We start from the raw sequence: 18,703 nt of genomic DNA, 5'->3' as shown, positions 1-18,703 counted from the left end.
ATACCGACTCACACGCATCGGTGGTTCCTATCAACCTGCTGCATAACTGATTTTACGTCGAGTGACGGGGAAGTGATTGGGGGTCTTGAGGAATTAGTTTCTTTGGAGAAATTGAGGCATTTGGTTAGACTTCTAGGATTACAGATATGGTGGATAGTATGGTTGGAAACTAGGTGCAGAAAGAAATATAAGGGCTTTGGAGAATTTGTAAACTAGACAACTTGATTACTTGAAAGTTGGAGAGTCGAAAAATTTGAATATTTTAAGAATTAGAACTTCTAAAATTTAAAAATGTAAAGACCTCAGAATTTGATAGTTTGGAAATTTTTTGAATTGAAAATTTCTGTAAGGGCAAAATAAGGGAGGATTTTTCTATGTAAAAATAAGGGATGATGATAATTAAGTTAGAAAACAAATGAGCGAAAAAGGGAATATTTCTCGCGCACTTCTGTCTTCTGGTACATCTAATCTGTGAATTCATAAAGTATTCAGATTAAAGAATCAACCCAGAGCTCACTATGCCAGAGGGTTGGAGCAAATTAGAACAACTCCAGGTAGCCCAGGTGGATTAAAACGAATTGAAGCTGATTAGAATGGGTTGAGGTGAGTTGGAGAGGGTTCGACTGAGTTGGAGTAGGATTAAAGGGATCGAAATACAACCCAGCAGCTTAAAGAAGATCAGAAAAAATTGATACAAACTAAACGAAGTCTATCTTCTACTCTTCACTATCGAACGATTATTGTTCTTCATAAAATAGAATAAATAACAAAAAAATTGTATAAAAAAGCTTCCTCTTTCAGTCCTTTCGACTCAAACTTCCAAATTTCTCAATTCATATAAAAACCCTAAATATCACACCTACTAAACAAACAACCTCAAAACACTTTGTCCCAGAAATTCAAAATAAAAGCCTAATTTGAAAATCCTCATATTTATTTATCCCAATCTCTATGGAACAGCTATGCCTATCGCTTCTGTGAACACGCGTACCCCTAAATCCTTCATCCTCTATTTCAGGTCACCCTATGCATCACAATCTCGAACGCACCAATTTCACGGCGCATTTATGGGCGAACCTGCTTGATGGGTCGCAGCCCTCGGGAGCGAATACCCCGTGACCGTATCTCGCTTCCGTGCGTGTCCCTTCGTTCCCTTCTATGGAGATATCGATCGAGGAAATTATCATCGACGGAGCGCTTTATGCCGCTGCGGCGATGCGTAGGCGCGAGGATAATTACCGTTTTGAAATCGTATACGTACGGCCATTGATAGAACCGCGGCGTCGTAACAATAGTCGCAAACCCGATCCACGATTCATTGTCGACTTTCTTTTCAATCGTAGATACAGCAGAACGGTTGAAAAAAAAAATCTATTGTTCCCCTATACTCCCCCATATAAGGATGACTACGCACGAAACTGCACACGTTATTTGCTGGCGTTCTGAGGCATCGACACGTTTCTATGATTGACGCGAGGAATTGCGTTTCACTCGTTTAATATCCGCGTTCCTATTAGGAGATATAATTAAAGAGTCGAGAAATTCTTGAGATTAGATCAATTAGAAATATTAAAGTACTTGGTATGGAAGAGTGTAGGAGAAGGCTGTTTTCGTTTGGAATTTTATGGGTCTATCGTATGTGCGGAATTTTGCTATTCATCGTTGTAGGTTGCAGATGAAAGTGTAGGTGTAGTTACTTATCAAAGAAGATAAGGATAGGAGGAATGATAGTGAAATTTCAATCTTGATACTTGTATCTCGATAATTGAGCGCGTTGATAGTTTTACTTGTTGCAATAGTCAAAATTTGACTATTTTCTGTGCTAATATCTGAAAGTCCACAAATCTTCCTGAAGGTACTAATTTCAAGCCAAAAATTCGTTGTCACACTTTGGTAAGATAAATGTCCCAATAGTCAACCATGTCTTGATATCTGAACACTAATGCTACTTTTATTTAAATTAAAATCAAAAAATGGTATGATAAAATAGTATACTTAGCTACTAGAGTGTCATAATTCAAGTATCGTAATCTGCATTTTTAGATCGTTCACTCACTAAGACACTTTACCTATACCTTAAGTGTCCAAGTATTGAGACATTTACCCAGATAGTACATGACAGACGAGACATTCTGATTTATAACTTCGGAAATCTCAAAAACGTCTTCTGTAAATTTTTCAGATTTTATTGAATGCCTTTAAGGCATTTTTAAGACGTCTCTGTGCCACATGAATACCCTACCCACACTTCAACTAATACCACTAGTACATGATTCCACTCCTCTAACAGACTCACCAACAGTTTCGCTCTAAATACAGAAAAAAATAAAGTCACCCTCCCACTGTTTACAGTTCCCAAAGTACTAAACATCAAGAATGCTTGTCACTCCCCCAACATCATGTCCCCCTCCCATGCACCCCAGCTAGACTCTAGAACAGCAAAGAACACTGATCTCCAATTTTACGAGGGCATAAAAAATACGTATTTCAGAGTAACGAGATCGCCACGATATTCACGGCCATATATTTTACACCGCGGCGTATCGAAGGTACGTGGAAAATATTTCGGGGCTCCGCGAGACGCTAAGCGAGGGTGATAAAGGGGGGTAGAGGAAAAGTCCTCGAAATCGGGCACACCTGGGCCGCGATTATGTAGGTAGGGCGTGTCGGTGTTGGCACAGCTTGGCAAAACGCGTAGGCTGGCCTCGCATTATGCTGATCCCCCGAGACTCGCGCGGGGACTTGAATCGACTTTCAGGGCTCGCTGGCTCGCTGGCGCGAGCGGTCGCTCGCGCGAGTCCACGCAGAAATACCGTGGCCTGTCGCATTGAAAACGCGCGTCAAGTGACGCGGCCATACGCGCTCGTTCGCGGGCATAGGTGTACGTGGGCGAGCGCTATAGAGCACGGAGAGGACCAGGTGTCGCAGGTAGCAGCGGTTGCCATTTTCCGCGCGAACGACAGGCGCGACGCGAGCTTTCCCACGGCTCGCCCTTGGGAAAACTGAATAATAAGGGGATTCCGAGGGAAATTGTGTCAAAGTCGCCGACTGATATGTGAGATACATGTTTGAATTGGTAACGAGAGAAGTGACGGTGCTTGGGAACTTGGAGGAAAGAAAGGTAGGGGAGGAGCATTTGTAATTTTTGATGAGGATCTGTGCAAGATTAACGTGGTGACTTGTCAATTTTTACTTTGTTTCAATGGATCAAAGTAAGGCGATTCTTTCAGAAACTTGTCAATGGTTACCTTTGTTTATCGCTTGCAGGATGTATTTTTTTGTTACTGAAATGAAATGCATTTATGCAGTAACGATAGTGGGAAAGACAAGGTATATCCCCAGGTATACAATGTTAATTTTAATGAACTGGCAGGAAATTACTTATCCTTAAAAGAATAAGTTGAAACAAGGAAATACTTCTTCTGTATTTTTCTTTCCTCTAAGGCTTGGGAAACAACACTGATAAAACTTGTGATGGACGCATAAAAATATTGGAGTAGGTCTTGTTGAGAAGGCATTAGTGGTTTATTAGTCGAATTAAATTGGAAACCAAATTGAAGTTGTGGGCAAAATTACTTCCATGATCAATGCAGTGTAATCGGTAGTTTATGGGATGAAATTTGTTGAGGTCGATATAGTTTCTAAATACAGTACAAAATTCTAAGACTACTCTAAAGATTCGAAATCGAACAAATTTTTAGCAAATATCGGAGAATGTACTATTATGTCACATTTTAAGCGATCAGTGTCTCGAAGAAGGTAGATATTCATCAATTCTTGTATTGTAAGGCAGGTCATGATCTCCCCTCATTAGTCGGTAAAGGAAGCTTAACGATCCTTCTTCCAGGAATTCGTTACAGATAACATGATGAGAAACAGGAAACGATTCCAATAATATGACAACCGTACTACAGATAATAGTAACTTCAGAGAATTTTACAGATATTCAATCGAAGGTGTATATCTCCATAAAAAGAATGTTCATCTATAATTAATCTAGCTGCTATGAAAGAGAATACCAGAAATTAACTTAATATTTCTTTCATTATTGTTTCTTTTTCCTGATCAAAACTCTGTAACGTTTTAAAAACTGCAAAAATTAAAGTATTTATAACACTAGAGTACACCAGTTTTTTATAGGCCATAGACTTTTTTGTGGATCATTTTGATTTAGAATCATTTTTCTTATCTCAGCAAAATAATGAATAAGGTACAAAGCATACAGGGTGTCCCAGTAAAAACTACCACCTTGATTATTTCTTAAACTGTAAGAGTAACAGAAAAATTGTTTTAAATAAAAATTATTTGATATTAAAAGAATCAAAATATATTCATATCCACTTTTTGTAGGTACAGTCGCTGAAGACACCCTCTATACGATGTATAAATTTACCTTTTTCAATAATGTCGCGTCTACTCAACTTCGGTCTCTTAATGAATTAATTCACACAAGAGAACAGTGTATATTACAAGAACACTGAATAACATTCGTGCTCTAGACTAACTCTTCTAATCCCAGATTCTCTCCAACCAATTCTACCTCTGAAACGCACGCATGAGTAGCATCAGCACAGAAAGTTTCCAGATCTATCGCCTCGTGAATAACACCTCGCGCCGCATAAACTGCCACAAGGGGAACCGATAGAAGGTGTAACGACAGATTTATTCCCCGAAGACCGAACGTTCGAAGAATGTAACGACACTATGATTATCGAGGCGCCAGGTTGACGCAATTGGCGAGGGGAACGACAGGGTGCAGGCGAGAAAAACGCGCGGAAAGGAGCAGCCGCGTTAATCAATCCTGTCCGCTGGCCCGCATTCCGTGTGAAACAGGAGCGTGGCGATTTTCCAAGCGGCCTCAACCCTTTCATTATTTCGAGCGAACCGCTTCCGTATCGATTCTGACTGACGTTCGGCGGTTCGACCGAGCCTCGAACCTAATTTGAATATCGCCCGCGGCGGGCGTTCGCGATGGAAAAACGCCTAATTACAGGCGACGCCTTTCGAAGAAACGTCGACGACATTTTACGGCTCGACGAAGAAGGAAGCTCGCGAGCCCGAGGAGCAACGATATGCTTGTCGGTAGGCGGCATTGTAAGTTATTGAGATTAAACGATTACCCGTGGCCAGTTCGTGGCCCGCGGGAACCACGGGACACTTTTATTCATCAAAGTCCCTGGAACACCGTCGTCGTTGACACCGTCGACGCGCTGGCCTGTAAGCCGATCCTCGAAAAAGAGAAAAACCCTCGTTGGGCCCGCGTTCAACCCCTTCTTATTAAATAAATCATTCGACCCTTTACACGGGCCAGCCAATATCTCAGAGTCTCATCTTATAATTCCTACATTAATTTCTCTAATAGTCCTCCACATCGCTTTGTCTTCCCCTAGCGAGACACTCGATACACCCATTTACCTATCCTAGTGATAAATTTAACGCCCCTATAAGTGTCGTAAATTATTAATCGAAACGGTCGCACGGAATTTTTCGCCGATCCTCCTGATAGGTTAATAATAGAATAGCCAGAACAGCCACCATTTTTCCGATGCTCAACTAGTCTCGAGACACTGTACAGCAGACCTTGAAGGCTGAACGCGCTACGCTTGCAACGCTCGACACGATTGCCCCTCGCCTGCTGAACAGTCTCAAACAAGATAGTGGACAGGAGTAAATGTCACTGTGACTCTAATTTCCCATGTACGAGGTAACGAATTGATTGCTCAGTAGTTGCTATGAAAATTTAGGGGAAATGTCTTTTGCAGATTAGATGTACAGTAGTGTTGTGATATTATTTTTTGTGATATGTCAATGACAGATTGTTTTAAAAATGTGGTGGTGGTTTGCAGAAAGCTCGATATTAGAATTCTTTTGTAGTGTTTCAGTGTTGATTAGAAAGTCATAGAATGAAAATACGGTTTTGGTAACATGAGATTACTGTCCTATAAAAAATATTTTTAAGAGAAGGATTAAAATAATTGTGTTTTTTCTCTGTACCTTTCATGTTTAGTTTATTTACTGGGGTACGTATCCACCTGAGAATATAGCTATGAAAAGTATGCTCTGAAGGACTAATTTTGCTAGCGTATGTACAGTTTATTCAAAAGTGTCTTTCACTGTAACACAAAAGCACTGGTCTATGACTAGTTCTAAGCATTTCTTCCAGATTTATAATTAATTTAATGAGCGAAACATCTGTATTAAAGTTCAAGCTATTTTTTAAGCTATCTTTTTGAGTACCCTCAAAGGAACTATTGTGAATCACTCAAATGGTCACACACCTACCCCTAAAAATGATCAATTGTTTCTATCATAAATAAAACAAAACTGAATGAACACTATTTCCCAAAATTAATACAAAAACCTACACTTTAAATAGCCCCAGTATTCATAAAAATTCAACTAAATCCCCACATATCACAAAAAACGAAACATTCACTAAATCATCCCCAAACTACACCATATGTTTTATCGTGCAGTTTCGAAACTTTCTTTCGACCACCGCCGAATCCTCTCCAATTATGGAGCAGGCAGACGGCTCATTAACCAGCGACACGTGAAAGTGAGAAGCAGATACGACACTCACCTCTGACAGCCGCGTTGAGCCTGTCCAGGTTCGCGAGAGTGAGGGGCACCGGACCGAAGTGCATCACAATCCTGTCCACGTGTCGAAGATCCCCGAATCCAGTGTCCCGTCGCGCCATGAAGATGCCCGTGTAGCTGCGTCGTATGTAGTGGCCGCAAGTGTCATTCACGGCGAGATCGAGGGTGGCGTTCAGCACACCCTTGATCGCTCTCTTCACGCGCACGTGCAACTGCCCGTTCCTCAGCTCCTTGATTTTCCCAGTGAAAATGTAGTCCGCCTGGCGGACCTTCCTCATAAACGTGGTATCGTTCCTGATATCCGCGGTCAGATTCGCCCGACAATCCAGCATCTCCTTAGTAGAAGACACAGCCAGGGGCACCATAATACTGGCGCACACAGCGAGTAAACTGATCCTCAGACTGACACCCATTTTGTCCACTCTGGGCTCGACTCTCTCAACGCATCACACTGTAACACAATTTCACGCACGTGGTCACAATATTAACCGATTACTCGTAATTATTCGCGCACCATCGCGTTCGTTAAATTCCTGCCTCGATTACCCACCAGGGAAAGTACACTCGATTATTTCGATTAATTCACACCAACGACGAGACCTCGACGCCGTCGCTTAATCGATATCTACGATCTTCGTGGATGATGGATAGCGTTCGTGTCGATTCTGTGATACCACCAGACGATAGGGGAAAGGATTACGCTCGGACACTCGTCACGGTTTGATTAGTTCTCGACTGTCGATCGGGGAGTCGGCTACCATCGAAAAATGCCCGACCGCTCGAGGCTGAGCCCTCTAAATGGAAACGAGTCCGATCTTACGAGGCGTGTGATCTTGAGCAACAGGTTGGCGCCGTGTGTCGACCCACGCTCGCCGATTTCCAATCCGCGTCACTCGTTTCCCGTTCTACCGCGGCAAGTGCGAGACCATGCGAGATTCGATCGCGTGATCGATAAACTGTCGTTTCGGCAACTGGCTCGCTCGTAGCCGCGCGGTTTATCGCCTCACCGATGGGACTAGGAGTCGATTCCCCTCGATATTGTTACAGCATGGACGATCATCGACGATTCGCGTCCTACCGTCTCTCATCGAGCGCGATGGAACGCGCAATAACGCGCATTCGCGTCAGCCGATCGTGTCCCCTTCCCTCAACCTCTATCCCTATAAAATCGTGTCTCCCTGGGCTCACTCGACCGATCAATCGACGCTTGGAAAAAACGCTTTCCCAGTATAGACAGCGGCTGGTGATCGACTTTCACTCAAACCACGCTTCGCCACCATCCATTACGATTCTTTTCCTCCCGAGGAACGAAACGACCTGGCTCCACTCGCGAGACACTAACAGCCACAGATCTACAGGAAACCCGATCCACTGTCACAGGCCCACTGTCCACCGTAGAATCACACGATTTCGACGTCCCTCTGCTCCCTTATCGCGGCTGCTCGATGATTGACCATCGATCGAGTCCTCGAGCGATGTCGGTGCTGCCAGCAGGCGAAGAATAACGCTCGATAATCGGTCGCCGTTTCAACAGGTAGCTGCCTCTGGTTGACGGACGCACCGAACCGTCGGACCGAGATTAACTGTTACCAAAAGCACTGTCAACGCGAAGTCAGCGGCGCGCTCGATATTCACGCTGGCAAGGCGACTATCCGCGATCCTGCGCGAGAGTGAGAGAGCAGTGGTTGAGGTGGTGGTTGGTCGCGTGGAGGCACGCGCTGGACTGAGGAGGGCTAAGTGTGGATGCTGCAACTACAACGTGTAGGCGTAAGTCGCCTTAGACCAAGGGGATCAAGAGGGAGAGAGAGATGACCGACTGGATGTGTGTGCACCGCTGCTCGCACACACGACGCCCGCCTCTTTCGGTGCACGCTCGTGTGTTCCCCGTGGCGAGCTCTGGGAACCAGGAGGGGAGAGCGAGGGAAGACAGAGAGAGAGGAGAGAAATCTCGCCGAGCAGTCGTGCGTCTACCACGTGAGTAAGATGCGTACTATATGTGGGTGCTATTGACACACTTATACGGTAGAAGCTCTATTAACTGAGCGTTGATTATTCACGATTTGGGAATCTGTTGTTTAGATTATGGATATTCGATGCACGTAATAATAATATGAAATGTGTAGGACGTTGATTGACACTTGGATAATTGTTTGAGGGGAGGTTCAGGTCTAGCTTAAAAAAAGAAATGATTTAAGAATGTGTGGTTAAAAAGAATTTTCAAAATTTTTAAAATTACCCAAGTTACAGGTTTTCAAGTGGTAGCTATTAATAACTAAAAAATGATCGATAATAGTGACCAGTAATTCAGTGATATTTTATACAACTAATATTAAAAGTGAGATAACATAAATGCTGTGACCCTATTGTACCTGTTAAGGATTAACAATAATCTGCCAAAGATGAGCAAACTACCAAACTAGCAAAGTAGCTATCAGAAGGGTGCTCCAGATTTAAATCTTCTAGTATTTCAAATAATCGAGGTTCTAATATACTGAGTTAAGGATTTTTTCTACACACAACGCTTTGGAAGTGATCGATATAACATGAAGCTATTGAATATTTCTAGGATAATGGAAAGCGAATTTGGATTGTGTTTATGTGACTGTTCTTTTGGGATGTTGGAGCGTGATATACGTGTATTATTATATGGAGCTGAATGAGGTAGTGGCCACGTGCCAAAGGTATTAAGCATGCAAAGACGTGTTGACTTTGTCTAGACGATAGCAGTGGTCATGTTGGAGAATGTTAGAGGTAAGCGTTTCTAGTAATGAGAAAGTTTGTTCTGATGCGAGTTTGAAGAAAGAGTCGAGAAGCTCTTTATGATTTATGATTTGTTGATATTTATATTGTGGTTTTTACAAGAAAATTGTGAATTTTCAGAATTGTGATTTTTCATAAGAAAACTCGATAATGGATTTTACTTTGACTATTGTTATGTAAATAAAGAGATAGTAAATGCAAAATTGGCTGGTTTCCAGGACTAGATATACAAAGAGTTTATAAATAGATTTCTGTGCTTTATACTAAACAGTACTTCACATGTTTCTTAACATCTATTCAGAACAATGATTCATTTTGAAAATTACTGTGATGTATCTTACCTCATTTTAAATCCCCAGCTTTTAAGTCTCTATTTCATAATATTATGATAAAAATAAAAAAAAAAGGTAAAATGAGACATCTAAGCTACTATTGCAATGTATTCACACATTTGCAAAATTTGAAAAAGAAATCTTCCTGAAACTGAAACTCTAGAAAACATCCAACACACAGGAACTATGCAATAGAAAAGAAACAAACCACAGTAGTTTTCCCAATCAATATTCCCAATACACATGAACAGCTCTATGAGTCATCCCATTTAAAAGAATTCCATCAGAACGCTAGCACCTGAATTAACCATCACTCTGGTTGCGTGCAGGTTTCACCGCTCGCACGAGGACAGGGATTTCGACAACGTGGGTGACGCGACTGGCCTGACGAAAAAGGGTCATCCGGATGGAACGATCTAATCTATATCAACTTAACGAGCTACAATCTCGGTCGGTTCGTAATTGATGGCGATCGATAATACGGAGTCCCGTTTCGTGCAGTGACCAGACTCCGCGCGGAGCTGGAGTTCCCTCGTCACCCACGAAACGGTGGGAATCCTCCTTTAACGAGACCGTAGAAGAAGTTAATGGGTCGACTTCGACGCGACAACGTACAAGGAAAGAGGCGCAGCTCGCTCCGCGCTTATTTATGATAATAGTTTCCTCTGCGTGAAACGGAACGTGAACCAAGACTGATCTACGGTGTCGTCAGTTATGGTACATCATAATTTCCGCGGATATTTATACGCTCGCGTACAATGTTATGCAGCACCGCCGCCTGGGCGTGGATGGAATGAGATTCTTGTCTTGCTCCACCAACCAGATATGGTCTCGAGTTTCGAACGTTCGCAGAAATGATCCTCAACGTGGATGCTAGACGCTCGCCGCTCCGACGAGGGAAATGGTGCGTCACCCACGCCTTGCTTTGCTATTCCGAAGGGAAAAACTGAGGACCACGTTAACGGGCAGAAGCTGCGGTGTGTTAATATCATTTGCATTCTGTGGAGTGTGAGTATATTAGTATGTATTCATTGTCTGTAAGGGAGGCAGTTTTCGAAATTTAGAGCACAGGAGCTGTGTAAATACAAACTTCCCTTGCAATGGGTTATTACTGATCTTTGCATGTAAAGTATATGGCTTCAGGTTCAATTTAATATTGTCGAGTGATAAATTATGAAAGCAAAAAGATTGCTTTCCATAATTTTTAAGTATAGTAAAACTGTGTTACATATTCAGGTATAGCTGAGGAAAAATAATGCGGATTCAAGGAACTCATAACGAAAGATACAGTATTATCAATAGTTCCATATTATAGGATTACTGTTAGTGTAACAGAAATAAAGAAACAAATATAGGCAGTGATATTTGAGAACAGATTGAAATTTTTCAATACTCTTCTTATGTTCTCAATAAAATGTTAGAGTGTACGCTAACACAGGCTAAATTTAGCTATCGACACAATGTTAATACTTGATTAAAATTCCCATGTTTCCTAACAAGCAGAATATCCCGCAAAATTACCCAAACACCATTTCACAGGCGACCAGAAACGCTCGCTGAAAATCAGACAGCACAAAACTCCTCGTTGCCCAAGTGGAATAGCGTACCATTAAACGAACATACCACAGGAAACCCTAACACAGAAGAAATCTAAACCTCCTGAAAACTGGTACAATAACTGCAAAGAGGTAAAACCTATTTTAATAAACGCCATAAAACGAGTACTTATCTCTTCGTCCCACCAATTTCCTCGACCCACTCGCGACGATCCGTTTCCCTCTATTCGTTCATTAGGCCAGCTAATACGACAGCGTGCGCGCGAACGACACCAGGAAACGTGGGCATTTCGATAGGTCAGGAATCCCAGGTAATGTCAGGACACAGTATCGGACCAGTTATCGTGACGCGATAATGAAACACAGATCCGTATCTAGCCGACGTTCGCCCACGTGGCGATGAAGGAATGCAGGCCTGTGCTAGTGGCATTGTTGCTGGAATATGCATCGATAGTAATAGGCGGTGGTGACGTTAATGAATGCCTTATGGCGCGATCCGTACCGTATCTACGCCGATTAAACGAGATTTCTCGACGAAGCAAACGGCCCAGGATCCGCGGCTGGCACGCGATCGTTTGGGAAAGGGAACAGCTCTGGAAACGCTTCTATGGGGACATTAAGTCCCCTCGCGGCCTGGCACGATCGCCGACGAGCAAAGCGAATCGGGGCCCACGCTCGATCGCGACACATCGCCGCGGCTCGCTCATGTCCTTGTGCATGTCCTTACCGCCGAGCCCTGTCCTCAAAGGGCGTGGTGTCGACGTTACGCTGGGGATTGTCTCGTATCTTCCATCAGGATCGTCGGTGCCCGAACCAGTAATATCCTGCCAAGTGTTAATGGCGCAATTCCGTCAGGGAGTATATCACGGTGTTCGTTACAGTTATGGATTTCGTAGTAACACACCTTCGGTCGTTTTCTCACACCGCAGTCCGCGATTCTTAGATCGATATCTCCCTCGGTCGAACCGTGATTCTCCCATCGTCGAGACAGTAAATTTCACGGGAAGCTCCGCTATTACTGGGACGAGGAAATTTAAGAGGAGGATGTCCGAGCTAATTTTCAGGTGCGAGTAAGTGTGTCGGTAATAAGTTCTGGGATTATTCTCTTGCATTTTGATCGCGGTTTGGAGATGCTGGAAGAAGTGTTCTTCTTTTTCAGGCAACCTGTTTATAAGATAGGGCTACACAGGCCCCACGGGTAGACAAATCGTCGGACGAAGGGAGTAACATATGGCGATGGAAAGACGAGACAAGCTACCGCGTCGACTGATCCGCCAGCTAACGAATGGATCGATTTGCGTGGCTCGTTAACAATACACGTAAGGTACGCTAATGTGCCACTTTGTTTCGGACGACCTCGCCGCGATGAGGCTGTCGTGGACGAATAAAAGGAGAACCAGATCTCTGGTGGGACTCGTCTGTCCCATGGGGCACGGCGTTCGTGCCGCGGACGTATCCTTGTCGTTGATGGCGCGCACCAGGCGATTATCCTTGTTGCAGCGGAACAGTAAGTACGTGTACGGTTGATTAAACTAATCTTATAAGCTGGCCGATCTACAACGAGCGGTAGCATCGGGAATTATTACACGACGGATTTGTCCATGACGTTAGAGAGACACTCACAGCGGCAGCTTATCGTTTATTCACGTGAGCTAGGCGATCAGGGGTCGACTGAATTTATTCGTCGAACCTGGAGTGTATGTAGAAGGCACAGTGTTTCTTAGGTAATTATGAAAAGAGAATTCTTTAGCATTTGCAATTACTTGAGGAGATAGGGTAAAAGTGCCAATTGGGGTGCGAACATACTACTATCACGTCACGTACACTCACGTTATATGCTATAGCAAATTCATAATGTGAATTGAGGTTTTTCCCTTGTTTTAAACCTATTGTGAAAATAAAAAGGGGATACAGTAATCTGTTAGCAGGCAATAATTGGACTGGATTAGATTATTTTACCCTTACCCTAGATTAAGTATAAATCGGTCAAAATTTAACAAAAATTTTTGAGCCTGTTTAAATCTACTCCAACTTGCTTCAATCTCTTTTAAATCGCTCACATGAGATCTGACCCTCTGGAACCACCACTCACAGACATGCTTATAGGTGATTTGCTTATAGGTATACGTATCTTATCTGAGCGAGTGGGGATCGATCGAGAAACCGAGGTAATGACGGCAAGACGAGGATGAATCACGATCACCGTCGCCTGTAGTCCTATATTTCTGGTTGCACCACCCTCAGTCTCCACATCGTACCGCGGGAACTTATAAATGCTCGCGTGCACGTACGTCGTAACATCGATATGGTTGGTGTCTTTATATATTTTGTCAAGAGCATCTTCGAGTAATCATTATCTGCCAATGTGTTCAGTGGTTACTATAATTCAAGATTGACTCTTATCTTATCATAGCTTACAAAACCACCCCTCAGAATACCAACACCTCTCATCGAACACCCCCACACTACGACCACGCTCAAACTCCAAACCCATCTCTCGCCAAGCACACACCTGGCCCTCTACCAAACGAGCCTGCATCGCTGATGAAACGTAGAAATTATTCTGATAATTCATGAACCCAAACCGCGTCGTGTCCAGCTAATAAAAAACGTCTCGAAGATGGAAGGTCCATGGCCACGGCAGGTACGTACTACCGTGCACGACGCAGCGGCACAGGGAATTCCATATAAAGACTTGGCACAGGTAGAACGCGGGAGCCGTGGCGCGCAAACGCGCGAAACACGCGACCGCGCGCGTACACACTCGCGATGGTCGGCGAGGAGGACGCAGCCGAGTGGACGAAGACGGAAGGCAGAAAGCGGTGGATCGTGCCACGAGCACTGCATACAACGCGCTGCCCCGTGAGCTGGTGTGCGTGTACTTAGCATAAGTCTCGCACCCGAGGCACTCTCTCATCGTATTTCATGCCGGCTATGCTTATACGCTCGCCGCGCCGCGGGACCGCCTCTCGTCCTGCTTCCTTCGCCGCGTCTGCCTCCTATCTCTTCCTCGTCAGTTTCGTTTCCCTGTCTTTACCCTTGGTGAAGAGGAAACGCGTCGAATAGACCTTGCGCCCTAGCCGCGGTGCTGACGAAGAAATCGAAGGGGAATAGGGTTAATCTACTTAACTGGTCAGCCACAGTAACTGAGGCTGTTAAGGCTACATGCACCAGTTTTGGTTCAATTAAACGGTATTATGTAAATCATTTTTTCGTACTTCTCAAGGTATTTAAGTTAATAAGAATCGTTTTGTAATTCAAATATTAGAAATATATACTTTCAATGTAAAAAGAAGTTCGTGTACCAATTACTGTCGCACAGAAAGGGATGGAACAAATACTGTGTGACAATTCTGTACCTCAGAGCTGGATTAGTCTAACTTGGGTTAGCTCAAGTCTAGTTTTTTTCAAAATTTAGTTCTTTACGGGATCTTATCGCTTCCTGTTTATTGTATTAGAATAATAGGAATTTAGTTAAGTTACGTTATAAGTGAAGGAAATTTTATGTTAAAAAATAGGTAATCGTATTTCTGCCACTAATTATGAAAGTGGTCTAAGCCAAAAATCTAAAGAAGTCGAATTTATCACTCATTTTATAATGTGATATATATTTATCATGTAAACATGTTATATTTTATAATCGAATACGTAATTTAAAACTTCGAGTTTATGAAAAAGAAAATATTTCCCATTTAATAATGCTACATTTTGTTACATGTGAAACCAAGAGGAGGCACAGTATTTGGTCCCTACAGAGTAATAGCTGCTCTTGCCCTAGACCTCGCCCTATGCACAGTGCTAACGAAGAAATCAAGGGGAATAAGTCGTCGTCGCCGATAGCTGCCTCTCCGAGTTCGAGCGCAACCAGTCGATTATGATCTCTCAGGTGTCCGCGAATTATCACGCGACAGCAATATACGTCGGCGTGAATCGCCGATCGCTTCTACCTTATTATGGAATTAACAGTCTATTCGAGATACGAACGCCGCGGCCTGTGGCTTCGCGGCGCATTCACGCACCTGACAGACGTGCCTCGACGCCTCTTCAAGCGCGCCAAGTGTGAATAATTTAAGTGGAAAATTCGTGGTGAGCTCGCCGCGACGTTATTTCCTCTCTCAATGGCGAGCTTATAAGAGGCCTTTAGCGAGTACCGAGAAATATGATTGTTTAAGGATAACGAGTCAATATCTTGGGAGAGATTGCTGAGGGATGAGTAGAGGCAGAGGTGAGAGGTTGATAGAAATGTGTGGAACGCATCGTTTGCGATGAGTTGAATTGATACTGAAGATGAGTGGTCTTGCTAGAGGTTCTGTTAGCCTTCAGTAGCTGAAGAGTTAATCACTTTCTTGCAACCAGTATTTCTCAGATATATCACTCCTAATCAAGTTTACTTTCTAGTAAAAAGTTTCAACCGCGAAGATTGATTTACGGATGTAATAATAAATTATCAAAGATCTAATCAGGGTTTATAGTCAATAACTCTTCTTGCTAACCGAGTTTACGTCTCATTTCACCAAGTTATTCGCAATTAGCATTTAACAGCTCATATACGGCTTTAATGATGTATCTAAATATTTGCACTATGTTTTGTGGAAACTACATATGTACTATGAAAGTCAAGTTATCTCAGAAAACATGACATTACGTACATTGTTAGTCCGAGCTACCCTGATAAATTTCCACTCAAATGACAACAAGAAACTGTCGCTGAAGTCCTTGCCTGTAATTAGCAGAAAAACAGCATAAGTCACATACTTTTATTTTCGAAGTAGGTATTGAAGACTGAATATTTTCTGAATATTTTTCCAGCAGAAAAATTTACCTAATTCAATTTCCTTTTGGCAAACATACAACTCTCATCTTATGCATTTCGATTAAGTCATAAACTCGAGTATTTTGACAACGTAATTTACTAATCACAAATGTATCACATTATCGCAATACGATCCCTCTGCTTACCTAAAGCCAAACTAAATCCCCAAGAGCGTTTCTAAGGGAACAAGTGGCAAGAAGATTTGTTGCAAGTGAAAGTGTAGAAATATATCAAGAGACATGACAGAGACAAACACGCGGTAGCAACGGAACAAGTGTAACTTAAGCTCCTGGATAGAAGAATGGAAGCCAGTTAGGGCCATAAAACGGTGGAACCTCCTTATACCGAAGTTGTGCAAAGATTTATGCGCGACTTAGGACGTTTTTAAAGAGGATTAATGTAGTCCAAGAAGAACAGCTTCCTGCTTAATCGGCCATGACCGATGTACTTATATCCTCGTTGGCCGAAACGGCTTATCGAGAAACACGTCGATTCGAGCCCGGACGTTGTAATAGCCTAAATTAAGTCCGCGAGTCTTGGCGACGCGCTGCTTCCTACGTGTGTACCGTTATCGAGAGGATAATAACGCTTGTATTCCTCTGAGCGACAGTCGCGAGGACACGTGTGCGCACTCGACGCTTTCTTCGAGCTGCCACAGAGTAACTGAGTTGGTCTCTAAAGTATTAAAGGTTCAAGTGACGTAAATCCCTAAGCAGAAAAATTACTGAACAGAAAACAGAAGGGAACGGTACATCGTAGATTGAAGCAGGAAAGGGGCAGGAATGTAAGGAAAATTAGTAAAACTGAAATTGCGAAAATTAAATAAAAAAATACAGTTTAACTTAAAAGGCAGAAAATATACGTATCTCTTGAAATACACGAATAGAACGTGAGCAAGAAAAGTTTTCAAATATTTCCTGAACAGATCACGTTCATAAAGAAGCTCGCTGGCACAGTAAACTCCAAGTCAATCTGATCCATAGTTATCGCAAACGACTACTTTCCTTCGTAATGAGTCGTGTATCAATCGTAAATCCCAATCGTTTCACAATTCAATCTTAATACCAGCTGGGGACGAATCCTCTGCGAAAACAACTGTCGTATCGCGTTATCGAACCCGAAGAACATCGCGAGTGTACATGGAGGGTCTCCTCGTGACTGGATCCTCCGTTTTATGAGACGAACGTTGTCGTAAACTGAGTAGGCGACAACCGCAAGCGATTGACCGAAAACCATCAGCGGAACCGGATTATCTAGCACTTTAGATTCAACGTATAGGACAATTAAAGATTTCGAGGGCTCCAATAGCGGTTGACATTTTCAATTTTTGAATAATACTAGGTATTGATAGAGATAGTAAGGCAATATAAACAGATACGGGACTACTCCACTTATGAGCTCATATTCAAATATTCAAATATTCAAATATTCAAATATTCAAATATTCAAATATTCAAATATTCAAATATTCAAATATTCAAATATTCAAATATTCAAACATTCAAATATTCAAATATTCAAGAGGTCACATTTTTTATTCTATTTTATTCTATTTCGAATTTTCAACTGTCAAATTTAAGAATCATGAAACATCTATGTAACTCTTCAAATTATCATTCATATCATAAATAGTATTCAACTATCTAAATCTACGTAGAAGTTAAACTACACAAAGGAAAACTTACTTAGCCCCTGACACCTCGAAAAGTATAACCTGTACATGATCCCAAGATAACGTTCAGTAGAACAAGTACATAATTCTAGACAAAACTGTAACAGAACCTTTATCAACAGTATACCCAGTGACAAACAGAATCTCATCAGAAAACTGGTCAGCCAACACTGAACAGCCATGAAACTCCGTCTTAGCACCGAAAAATCAACAACAATAAGCCTTCGCCACGTGGGAACCCAACATTAGCGATTCTCGACCGAGGTCCCCCCTCAATCCTCAGTCACGGGCTCGCTGCAACGTAGAACCGAGAAAACGAGCTTGCACACTGTGGAAATGAAATACGGGTGAGAGACGAAAGCCGCGGACTTAATTTAGGTTGTTACGAGTGGGCCCGGTGCGCTCGGCGAAAGGGTGCTGTTTAAGCGATAAGTCATTCGGACGATAAGCAGCGGCGAGCGGGACCGTAAACGGCACGAGGAGCCCCGACAAGATGGAATTAAACTTTCACGAAGAAAAATGTACAGGCGTGATTGCGCGGTCCTTTATTGCGGGAGATGAGGTACGCGCGGCGGGAAATGTAAATACCGAGGAGAAACGTCCACGAGCGAGATCCCATTGCTGAACGATCTCGCGGCGGGGCACCTTGGCGTGCCTCAGACCTCTGCCTCTTGTCCACGCGCCAGCTGTGATTACGCAGCTTTTCCGCGGCTTTCCTGTCGCTGCCTATCATTACGACTGCCCGCTGGCGTCCCTTCTTCCAGGGACCATTCCTGTCGAGAGCGATAGGACGCCAGGAGGGACGGGCTGTTCCTAGAGAACAAACGGAACAGCGAGAAGGTGTGGTGGTCATTGACAGACAGACGTCTGGCTGTCTTAAATCCAACCAGACAGCGGATGGACTCTATACGCATCCCGCGGACCACTTAGGCTGTGGATGAAATCGCTGCCGCGAGGAGATTCCTATCTC

At 43.1% G+C, this 18,703-nt stretch overlaps 2 protein-coding genes and 2 long non-coding RNA genes across 4 annotated transcripts; 3 read left to right on the top strand and 1 right to left on the bottom strand.

Annotated features, from left to right (window-relative positions):
• Positions 1-6,012: 6,012 nt before the first annotated feature.
• Positions 6,013-7,271, bottom strand: LOC143182872 (uncharacterized). Its single transcript, XM_076384174.1, has 7 exons — positions 7,151-7,271; positions 6,584-7,051; positions 6,453-6,535; positions 6,366-6,399; positions 6,279-6,284; positions 6,121-6,225; positions 6,013-6,077 (listed from the first exon to the last, which is right to left on the bottom strand). The coding sequence occupies exons 2-7, from the start codon at positions 7,011-7,013 to the stop codon at positions 6,013-6,015; spliced, it is 723 nt and encodes a 240-aa protein (XP_076240289.1). The 5' UTR covers positions 7,014-7,051; positions 7,151-7,271.
• An 804-nt stretch (positions 7,272-8,075) lies between these two features.
• LOC143182866 (uncharacterized) lies at positions 8,076-9,499 on the top strand. The gene is made up of 5 exons (XM_076384160.1): positions 8,076-8,081; positions 8,213-8,339; positions 8,382-8,574; positions 9,167-9,351; positions 9,481-9,499. The coding sequence occupies exons 1-4, from the start codon at positions 8,076-8,078 to the stop codon at positions 9,258-9,260; spliced, it is 420 nt and encodes a 139-aa protein (XP_076240275.1). The 3' UTR covers positions 9,261-9,351; positions 9,481-9,499.
• A 1,012-nt stretch (positions 9,500-10,511) lies between these two features.
• Positions 10,512-11,346, top strand: LOC143182858 (uncharacterized). The gene is made up of 2 exons (XR_013002525.1): positions 10,512-10,700; positions 11,232-11,346. It is a non-coding gene; the product is annotated as an uncharacterized LOC143182858 (long non-coding RNA).
• A 1,156-nt stretch (positions 11,347-12,502) lies between these two features.
• Positions 12,503-12,972, top strand: LOC143182850 (uncharacterized). Its single transcript, XR_013002524.1, has 2 exons — positions 12,503-12,755; positions 12,860-12,972. It is a non-coding gene; the product is annotated as an uncharacterized LOC143182850 (long non-coding RNA).
• The last annotated feature ends 5,731 nt before the right edge of the window (positions 12,973-18,703 follow it).

The sequence above is a fragment of the Calliopsis andreniformis genome, chromosome 1, assembly GCF_051401765.1.
Source record: "Calliopsis andreniformis isolate RMS-2024a chromosome 1, iyCalAndr_principal, whole genome shotgun sequence".
NCBI classification, from domain to species: domain Eukaryota; kingdom Metazoa; phylum Arthropoda; class Insecta; order Hymenoptera; family Andrenidae; genus Calliopsis; species Calliopsis andreniformis.
The sequence above is the reverse complement of the archived record's forward strand: the minus strand, read 5'-3'. Positions and strand labels throughout refer to the sequence as shown.